Below are 11086 nucleotides of genomic sequence, written 5' to 3' on the forward strand. Positions count from 1 at the left end.
CGAGACTTTGTCCTAAAAATGTACAAACACCACTTGTACTCTTTCTATCAGTTTGACAACCTGCATAGTCAGCATCACTATACCCCACAAGATCAAATGTGCTTGTAATAGGATAAAATAACCCAAGATTAATAGTCCCACTTAAATATCGAAATATTCTTTTAACTGCATTTAAGTGTGATTCCTTAGGTTTAGCTTGAAAACGAGCACATACACAAACACTATACATAATATCTGGCCGAGAAGCAGTAAGATATAAAAGACTACCAATCATACCTCTATACTTCTTGATATCAACATCTTTACCTTTTTCATCCGATGTCAGCTTGCTATTTTGATTCATTGGAGTAGATTTCGGCTTGACATTGTCAAAACCAAATCTGGTCAGCAAATTCTTGACATATTTTGATTGATGCACATAAATTCCATCTTTAGATTGTTTAATTTGGAGCCCCAAGAAATAATTGAGCTCACCCATCATGCTCATGTCAAATTCACTGCTCATACACTTAGAAAACCACTCACACATAGAATCATTAGTGGATCCAAAGATTATATCATCTACATATATCTGGACAATCAAAATATCATTACCATTTTGCTTAGTAAATAAAGTAGGATCAATTTTACCTCGAATGAAGCCATTTTTGATCAAAAACTTACTGAGCCTCTTGTACCAAGCCCTTGGTGCTTGCTTTAAGCCATATAATGCCTTCTTAAGCTTGTAGACATAGTCCGGATGTTGTCCATGTTCAAAACCAGGGGGTTGCTTGACATAAACTTTCTCTTCCAGAAATCCATTAAGAAAAGCACTTTTGACGTCCATTTGATGTAGCTTGATCTTCTTGTAGCATGCATAAGCAAGAAGCATCCTAATTGATTCCAATCTAGCTACTGGAACATAAGTTTGATCAAAGTCAATGCCTTCTTGTTGGTTGTACCCTTGTGCCACGAGCCTTGCTTTATTTCGAGTAACAGTACCAAATTCATCCACTTTATTTTTGAAAATCCATTTTGTACCAATGATTGAAGCATCCTTTGGTGGCTTGACCAGTTCCCAAACATCACATCGTTCGAATTGATTGAGTTCTTCTTGCATAGCCGTGATCCAATTTTCATCTTCAAGTGCTTCTTTGACATTTTTGGGTTCCTCTTGAGCTAAAAATGCAGCATAAGCACAAAAGTTTGCAGTGCCTTTTCTTGTCTTGAGACCATCAGAAATATCACCAATAACCTGTTCTGGAGGGTGATTCTTCACTGTCCGTGTAGCTTTTGGCAATGAATGCTTTGCAATATCTTCATGTGAAGTCTTCCTTATCTTAGATGGAGGAGCTAAGTCTTCACCATCATAGATTGTCATTTTATCCTTTGCTCTATTTCCTCTAGGACCATCAAGAGTCATCTTTGCCATCTTTACAATTGCATCATCAACTGGAGTAGAAGGTTCTGCTTGCTGATTTCCTGAGGCAGTTTCAATTTCAGCTTGCTGTTTTCCAGAATCAGTCTCTGTTTCAGCTTGCTGTTTTGGAGAAGCCTTCTCTGTTTCAGCTTGCTGTTGTCCAGCTTCACCTGCATCATCTTCCTCGTCTCTTGAAAGATCATTGTTAGGTTCTTGAAAAGTAACATCTATAGATTCCTCAACAATATGCTTAGACAAATTATAAACTCTATAGGTTTTACTATTCATAGAATAACCAAGAAAAATAGCTTCATAAGATTTAGCATCAAATTTACCATCATTACTAATTGTCTTGAGCACAAAACACTTTGAGCCAAAGATTCTGAAGTAACTGATGTTGGGCCTCTTTTTCTTGAGCAATTCATATGGAGTCTTGTCCAAAATAGGTCTTATCAATACTCTATTCAGAACATAGCATGCTGTGTTGACTGCTTCTGCCCAAAAACTTCTAGGTAACTTGCTTTCTTGCAACAAAGTCCTTGCTGTCTCTTGCAGTGACCTATTCTTGCGTTCCACCACACCATTTTGTTGTGGAGTCCTTGGAGCCGAGAATTCATGTGATATTCCTCTTTCTTCACAATAAGTAACAAAGTCTTTTTGGAATTCACCACCTCGATCACTCCTTATTCCTACAAGCTTTGTATTGAGCTTATTCTCAAGTAATTTAATTAATTTCTCAAACTCATTAAAAGCAGCATCTTTAGTTCTAAGAAACAATACCCATGTAAAACGAGAATAATCATCAACAATTACAAAACCATATTGCTTACCTCCTATACTTTTATAAGCTTCTGGACCAAATAAGTCTAAATGTAAAAGTTCTAAGGGTTTAGAAGTAGATACCATTTTCTTTGCTTTGTGAGTACTTCTAATTTGCTTGCCTAATTGGCATGCCGAACACACCTCAGTCTTGACATACTTGATTTTGGGTAAACCTTTGACTAGCTTCTTCTTTGAAAGCTTGTTAAGTAAGTCCATGTGAGCATGACCCAATCTTCTATGCCAAACATAAGGATCAGTGTCTATTGCAGCAAGACAGCAAGCTGTTTTCTGCAACTCAAAGTCCAAAATATATATATTTCCTTCCCTTCTAGCAACTAGGGGGACTTTGTTAGTACCAATAGTAATAATACACTTATCAATACCAAAGTTAACAGTATGACCATCATCATATAACTGACTTATGCTAAGCAGATTATATTTAAGGCCTTTAACATATTGAACTTTATCAATTGAAATGTGTTTATTACCTATTTTACCTTTTCCAAGAATTTGAAGAGTTTTGCTATCACCAATAGTCACTCTTCCACCCTTTTTCATCTGAAGACTCAAGAATTGTGCTTTGTCTCCACTCATATGTCTAGTACATCCGCTATCTAAAATCCATTGAGTTGATTTGACTCGAGCGGCAAGACACATCTACAAAACACATAAAACAACTCAACCTTTTGGTACCCAAAGTTTGTTGGGTCCGACATGGTTAGCAGATAAAACATATAAAACATGTAAATCAGATTTCTTTATCCATTTTTGGAGAAATCTAGGTGATTTAACTCTGCCAGCCTGATGATGGTAAGCTGTCTTTGTTCTGCCATTCTGATCATAGTAAGCTGTTTTCTGTTTGTTTCCTCCATGGTATGATTTTTGTCCATTCTGAACTTTGCAATGCTTTTCAAGATGCCCTTTCTTTCCACATCTGTTGCATATCTTCCAAGGCATAGCATAATCATAGGGTATGCCATGTTTTCCTTCATATCTTAGAGCTTTGTCCTTCTTGTTTGCATTCATTCCAATTCCTTCTCTGACCAATGGAATATTTGTGTTGTTCATCATAGATTTGAGACTTTCTTCTCCTTGAACAAACGATCCCATGCCCTTTTTCAGATCCTCCACTTCCTTTGTGAGCAGATCAATCTTTTCAGCTTGCTGACTTATGATTTCAGCTTGCTGAGATGGTTCTTCTGCTTGATTTGAAGGTGTTGCATCTATTGATTCTCTGAGTTTGAACAGCTCCAAACATTCATCCCTTGCTTCAATCTCCTTCTTTAACTCTGTGATCTCCATTAATTGAGTCTTGTTTCTTTTGAGGAGAATTTTGTTGAAGTTTTCCACATGACTAACTTTAGCTTGAAGATCCTTGATTTCAGCCTCTTTGTCAGCTTGTGTAGGTACCTTCTTGTCAATCCAAGTATCTACTTTGCTCATCAAATCTTGAACCATAGTCTTGAGATAATTATTCTTCTCTTTTAGCTTGCTATTTTCAGCTTTAAGAGAATAATATTCACCCATAGATACATTCTTACATTCCTGCATGGTTAGTGGTTCCAAAACAATATTTTCAGAAGATAAATTATATTTACAAGAGTTTACCTCACTCTGATCTTCTTCTGAATCACTTTCTAGGTATCCACTTTCTGAATTTCCTCGAACAGAATCATCATCAAGTCCAACTAGGGCAAGATTGACCATGTCTCCACTTGAATCATCACTGGAAACCGAGTCATCATCACTCCAAGTCATTAGAGCTTTAGCTTTCTTCTTATCCTTGAAGACAGTTTGCTGTTTTGACTTCAATTTGTAGCAGTCCCGCTTATAATGGCCTGGCTTTCCACATTCAAAGCATGTCTGATCTTTAGAATCCTTGTTGGGCTTCTTGTTGTTGGAAAATCTGCGTTTATCTCTTTTCAGCTTGTTCTTCTTCTCGATCATCTTTCTGATCTTTCTGGATATTAAAGCTAGTTCTTCGTCTGACTCATCTTCAGATTCCAGTAAGCTATCATTAGTGTGAAGAGCTAATTGCTTCATTTGAGCAACTGGTGCTTGCATCGAACTTGATTGGCTTTCCTTGATTTTGCTTTCAAATTGTTCCAATTCTGCAAAAACAGCCAATTGATCCATAGTATCTATAGTTGGAGAGGATTCTAGAGCTGTTACCTTTGGTTCATAGATAAATGGCACAGCACTAAGTATCTTCAGATATGTTTGCCAAGCTGCTTTAAGGCATTCAGATTTATCTGGAATCTAGCTTGACTTTCTCGAATAGTTTCTCCGTCTTGAAGCTTGAAATTTCCAAACTCATTCATTAGTTTACTCAATTTCACCTTTCTTAAACTCTTGGATCCTTCGTGATACAATTCCAGAGTATCCCATATCTCTTTAGCTGATTTGCATGAAGAGACTTTATCACATTCACTAGGACATAACCCATTCATGAGAGAATTCCTAGCCTTTCCATTGAAGCTGTATTTGATTAGTTCAGCCTCTGTGAGATCATCAACGTCTTTCACTTTGCCTTCTTTGTCCTTGAACTCAAAAGGACCCTTCTGAACAACTCTCAAAGCTAGTGGCTCCCTGGATAGATACACTTCCATGCGACCTTTCCACCAGTTATAGTTTTCTGTACCAAGCAAGAGAGGTGCTCGGTAATCTGAGGTTCCTTCGGGATATTTGTCAGCCATTTCGATCGAATACTATTCCTGTTACAGAAAGATTAGTATACCAAAGCTCTGATACCAACTGAAATTACACCTAGAGGGGGGGTGAATAGGTGATTATGGCTAACTAGGATTACTTTTAAATTTTACCCGATAATAGCTTACTGAGATTTTATCAACTGAACTATAATCTGATAATGATAGTAAGCTGAAATGACTAAATGCAATGCAGAAAATAATGTGCAGGAAAGTAAATAGAACACACAAGAATTTTAGCCATGTTCGACCCCTAAGCCCCTATGGTCTACGTCCTGGTCCCTTACCAACTTGGTAAGAGAATATATTATTGATCAATGAAGGTTACAACTACAAGATACAACAATATATCTCCCTTTATCCCAGCTGCTGATAATGGCTTGCTGAAACCCTGTTTAAGAACCTGCTCTCTAAGTACTATACTACCCCGTAGTACAAACTCCTCTAGCAAGTACCACTAAACCCTTGTTTCCGTAGCCAACTTATCCAGCAACTAATCAATACAATTTGAACAATACAAATCAATGATAAAGTTTACAACTCAAACTATAGACTCTCTCTAAGATAAAACACGTGTATATAATTAGAGCTCGAGAGTATTTTAGAAACAATAAAGATCAGGAGTTGTATGTGTTCTTGCTTGCAAAGTCGTCGGTCATAAAACTGCAAGAAAACCACTTATATAACCACACATTAACGTTTGAAAACAGCCTCAACAAATTACAACGGCTAGAATCCAATTCTACCGTGTAAGATTGTTGGGATGGTTTTTCCAACGTTCATGTGTACGTTAGATAGAAGAGAAACACAGAAGTCCAACGTTCAGAAAATATCTCTTCTATTTAGTAGAGGATAAAACGTTTTAATGAAGATAGGAGAAAGAGTTTGAAAGAGAAACAAACTCCTATTCTTTAGGAAATCAATTTGAATAAGTAAAAAACGTTTTATAAATGAGCTCTCTATATATCATGCACGTTTATTATATTAGAGAAGTCCTTACAACTGATATATATGAAGATCCTATAAAATCTCCATGAAATTCGACTTCCTTGTTGAATCTGGACTGTGCATCTTGGCTTGCTGTTATTCTGACAATTGATCATAGCTTGCTGAAATAGATTACTGTCTTATGATAGCTTGCTGTCATGATACTTAAACAGCAATGGCATTAAGCTGTTATATCCTGCAGACATTCTCAAATAACAACATGATGGCTTGCTGTGTTGTGATCATCAAAACTAAGGAGTTACAATGGGGCACTGCTAAGATTTGTTGCTTCCTAATCCAGAATATGTACGAATATATCCGTTATGCGTGAATTTATAATAACAGACGAAATTAATTTAAATCTAATTTTAATGTGTATTACTAGTTTACATATTTTAATGCACTATTTTAATTATATGGGGGCCCTGCTAAGATTTGTTGCTTCCTAGTACAGAATACGTACAATTAATGTAGAAGAAAAAAGAACAGTTGGTGTATTTTGACATTATGTTGTTTACTCTATTGAGTTAAAGAATCCAGCTATAAGTCTATAGGAAGTACTGCACTAAAGAGAAAGATTTTCCACCATATTGTCTGCAGATAAATGAAAAATTAGTCTTTGACAAGAGCAGGCTTTATCTGGACTTGAAGTTACAATAAATTACCTTTAAGTTATGAAAATGTGTGTTTGTGTAATAAGTGAGCGAGTCACCTTAAAAGTTAATAGGAGGTATATTTTGAATCAGTTATATTAATTTTACAACTCCATTTTGATAAAAGTTGATCTCATCATCCTTGTGTACAATGTATACTTTTTTTAATTTAATTTGTTTAATTTTTAATAACTCTTATATTGCATGTTAACAATAAAATTATCCAAAAAATAATAACTTAAAGTTTAAATTTTACCAATCCAAAGAAACTTATTTCAAACGTAATATTATTAAGCTTACTCAAATGGCTCTAATTTGTTAGTTATATGCACAGTCAAAGAACGTTCATCATGAGAATCTCTGATTACTAAGCTTTTTCTTTACTTCCCTTGAAGGTGCCATGAAAACGAGAGGACAGAAGAGGTACTGAAAGAAAAGGTACTGCCTCTGAGTAGTTCATTTTCTACATGAGTAGGTTGTACCATGATTTTATTTTTATATAATATGCTAATATGTGGCTTCTTTTTCTTGTAAGCTTTTCTAGTAATGACTTGTTATATTCTTCAAGTTATTTCAGTTTTATCGGAAATAGGACGTTAGCTAGTTAGTTGAAGGAATAATATTGCACACTAGGCTTGAATGATCATGACTTGGTTGAGTAGTCAGCGTCATTGAGGAAGTTAGTAAATAGATGTCAAAAGATTGGTACACTTTTAAACTCTAGCGCTCCATTCGGTTGGGTGCAAGGAGGTGGAAATGAAAGGAAACATTATGAAAAAATAGAAAGTAGTGTATGGGAAGGATGGAAGTTGGAAGAATGAAGAAATTCATGTGCAAGTTCTCTCTATGTTAAGATAGAAGGATTAAAGTACAAAAGAAAATGCATTATTACAAAAATTGACACAACGGACTGTTTTTAAATCTGTGGAATTGAATGGAGGAATGAATGTAAATTAGTATATACACAGACCACAGTTCAGATGAATTTCTATTGCCACTTCACTCCAACTTTTTGTTGCAATTGAATCCTACATGAATGGCTCTACTAATATTAGCAGCCACTCTAATTAGCCTTTTCGATTCCATAATTCCATTCAAATCAGACCATATGATTATTACACTTTTATCTGGTAAATCTGAAAATATTCATGCATTTTCCCAGGTGATAACTCCCGTTTCGCCTGATTCCAGCACACAACATGGTTCAAAACAACCTGTTATGTTCAGTAAAAAATTCTCTTCTGCTGCAAATGCACTTAATGCTGTGGGAACTTGTATACCTCCGGTGGTTACATCTTCAAATGAACTAGCAAGGATGACATGTCAACAAATGTGCAACAAAATAAACTCACAAGGTAGAGTTTTAAACGTTATTTTGTACTCAGATGCTGAAATCTTTGATTTTTATTTTCATCAATATGAAAACATGTTTATTGTTGCGCAGGAGAAAGTTTGAAGAAGAGAGACTCTGATTTTCAGGAGTCTGACAAGGTGAAACGGAAGGCTGTGGTGATGGGCAATGTTCTTGATTCTAACCCTCGTTTAGAAGCAGAGGTCTATTTAAGTGTAATTCTGCATTCTAACCCTCGTTTAGAAGCAGAGGTCTATTTAAGTGTAATTCTGCCAACCACGATTAAGCTGTATACAAATGTGTCGTTGATATTTGTGGCAGTAAATTTATTATAACTCTGTCATCTTGATATAAACCTCCAGATAATCTACTCTAATATATCATTTCTTTGTTGCAGCCTACCACTGATACCGGTAAATTGCTGGAAAATCAACGGGCCGTAGTCATAATGCAACAAAACAGAAGACTTCATACAGAGTGAGTAGTACAGCTTATTAAAGATATGTTTATAATTAACTTCTGTTGCTCAACTAGTAAAAACAAATTTGCACCAATTACAACCATTGTTTATTATAACATACTACCGTTATGCGTGAAAGATTTATAACAGACGAACTTTACTTGAACTATATGATGGGTGCGCTTATTGTTATTGAGTGGTCAACTAGTCGCCTAGTCGCTGTAAATAAGAAGTCGACAAGCGACATGGTGGTTCTGGCATCCATGTGCCTTTACCTGACCCGACCCGGTACCCACCAGGCCCGAATGATAAAAAAAGGGGTAGGAAATGTACACGTCTGTATAGAAAAAAAGGGGTACTGTTAAGAATTATCGCTTCCCACTTCAGACAAACATGGTCACTTGTGTTAGAAGAGAAAAAACAAGAACATTTGGTTTATGTTGTTATTACGTTGTTTACTCTTTGAACTGCAAAATCCAGCTGTATTTATGCTGTGCTATTCTACCTTAAACGGGGGATAGGAAAGTACTGCACCGAAGAAAAAGATGTACCACCATATAATCTGCAGATTAAGTAATCTCTGATAGTAGCAGTCTAAGTCATTAGGCATATGCACAAAAGATCATTCAGCATCCTATCACTAAGCTTTTTATTTTTTCCCCTCAAGGTGCCTTGAAAATGTGAGGAAGGAAGCGGTACTAAATCAGAAGGTACTATCTCAGATCCACTCATTCTCTACCTAAGTAAATTTAGTACCCATGAATTTTTAACTTTATATATACGCTAACTTTTTTTTGGAACTTTTCTAACTACAACTTGTTAATTTGTTATGTTGATGTTTTTTCAGTTTGTTAAAATTGTAGATTAGTTAGCTCCTTTTAGGGATAAAACAGTGCAATGGGCTTTTTTGAATGATCCTAACTTGGTTGAGTTAGTCACCATCATTGAGGAAGTTGGTAAATAGATGTCAAAATATACGACCACTTCTAAACTCTAGTAAAAAAGTCCTTTCGGGTGGGAATGAGGTGGAAATTGAATGAAACGTAATTGAACAATAAATAAGGAGTGGACACAAAGGATGGAAGATGTTAAAGTGAAGATAATTATGGTGCAAGTTTGTATGATAAGATGTCAAAAGGATATGTTGTAGGAATTTATGTGCATTAAAACAAAAAAATTGACAGAATGAGGTGACATGGAATAAGGGCATGTATGCAAATTTTTACATATACGGTTTAATTTATATTCTATTTACGCTTCACTCCATCTCTTCCACACAATGGAACCATACTGAATAACTTCAGTAATATTAGCAGCCAGCATTAGATTTATACATGCTAACTTCAGGAATACTGTCATATGCACCTTCTGTTGTTATTCAGTAGAGTTTAGGTGATGTAAATCTATGGTAGTTAGCCTTTTTAATTCCATTCAAATCAACGATATCTATTATTATCACACTTTATATTGGTAAATTTGAGAAAAATATATTTTTTCCCCAGGTGATAACACTTGAAAATGAGTTGAGAGAGGCCCGGAATGAATACACTCGGCTGTTAGCTGAATTACAGTTGTTGGAGAAGCTTGAGGTAAGAAACAAGGTAGTGATGTCTTATCATGCTAATGCTGGTGAATCGTATTGACTTGATGTGTTTATTATGAAGTGTAAAACTGATTTCATATCAACATACCACCTGCTCCTGCATTCACTCTAAGCCTGTAGAGGCGGAGCATTGTGCATAGTTTAATCATCAATCACCTACCATAAGGGTATATTTCTTTTACCGAGTACAGACAATTGAAGTTGCAAAGATGTCATACCAACACAGAGAATCACTCCTCGACAAAATTCATATAGGGAATACTGATATTAGTATTAAATGGCCAATAATTAGACAGACCTACACCCGTTCCACAATTAAGAATTGGCATGTATAGTAAGTAGCATAAGTGAAACAGCGCTCCTGCGTTTTTAAAGTATCAAACACGTTAGTACATTTTTGTCTTGGTATAACTGATTAATGGTTGTTGATACAGTGTTTTTAAGGTCTCATACTGGTGCTTCTTATTGCAGCTTCAGTAGATGGAGTTGCACGCCCTCAAATTGAATTTCATTCCATTCTCCAGCATCATTTTTGCATCCTGCCTGTCATCAGAAATATAATGACGAACAGTATTGGTATCTAAAACTTTGGTAGGACGATTTTGACTGCGTATGAATCTTAGCATGCAGTATGGTGTACTTAGGCCATAGTTTTGTCGAGAGCCTAGTCATATCCGGCTCTCTTGCATGTTATCTCTATTTTAAACTTCACCGTTCACCCTCCTGTGGTGTAAACCAAACCACCATATCCCCCCATCCCCGGCATGTATATGGCAACTACTGTATATATTAGTTTTTTGCAACTGTTGTGGCTTCCATATTTGTTTGTTAAAGTTGCATATCAGCATATCACTGGAACCAATATATATCACCATTTGTAGGAGTGATACAAGTACATTCCAGTATTATTTCAGGGTGAGTTTTGCATTTTATACTTCTCGACAAATGAAAACCTTTATCTCGAAAGGCGCTATAACGGTGTCTAAAAAGAGACTGAAGAAAACGGAAAAGATTGGATCAACATATCTACTCAACAATCAACGTATGTAGTGAATTTTATGTAGTAAATTTAGAAGTGCTAACTAATTATTTTTACACCACAT

The 11086-nt window shown here is 35.8% G+C and overlaps 1 protein-coding gene across 3 annotated transcripts in view; it reads left to right on the forward strand.

The window, feature by feature from the left end:
- The window catches only part of LOC141661348 (protein MICRORCHIDIA 6-like), a 29350-nt gene extending 18528 nt beyond the window's left edge, over window positions 1-10822 (forward strand). The window contains exons 19-25 of one of the 3 annotated variants that reach the window (XM_074468334.1): window positions 6965-7007; window positions 7732-7924; window positions 8014-8183; window positions 8318-8397; window positions 9048-9090; window positions 9883-9969; window positions 10455-10822. In XM_074468334.1, the coding sequence (XP_074324435.1) occupies window positions 6965-7007; window positions 7732-7924; window positions 8014-8183; window positions 8318-8397; window positions 9048-9090; window positions 9883-9969; window positions 10455-10463 (625 nt within the window). In that variant the 3' untranslated portion in view covers window positions 10464-10822. The remainder of the gene's footprint in view (window positions 1-6964; window positions 7008-7731; window positions 7925-8013; window positions 8184-8317; window positions 8398-9047; window positions 9091-9882; window positions 9970-10454) is intronic. The other 2 variants (XM_074468335.1, XM_074468336.1) reach the window with 2 other exon arrangements.
- Window positions 10823-11086: the final 264 nt, after the last annotated feature.

This window comes from Apium graveolens, chromosome 5, assembly GCF_009905375.1.
Source record: "Apium graveolens cultivar Ventura chromosome 5, ASM990537v1, whole genome shotgun sequence".
Lineage (NCBI taxonomy): Eukaryota > Viridiplantae > Streptophyta > Magnoliopsida > Apiales > Apiaceae > Apium > Apium graveolens.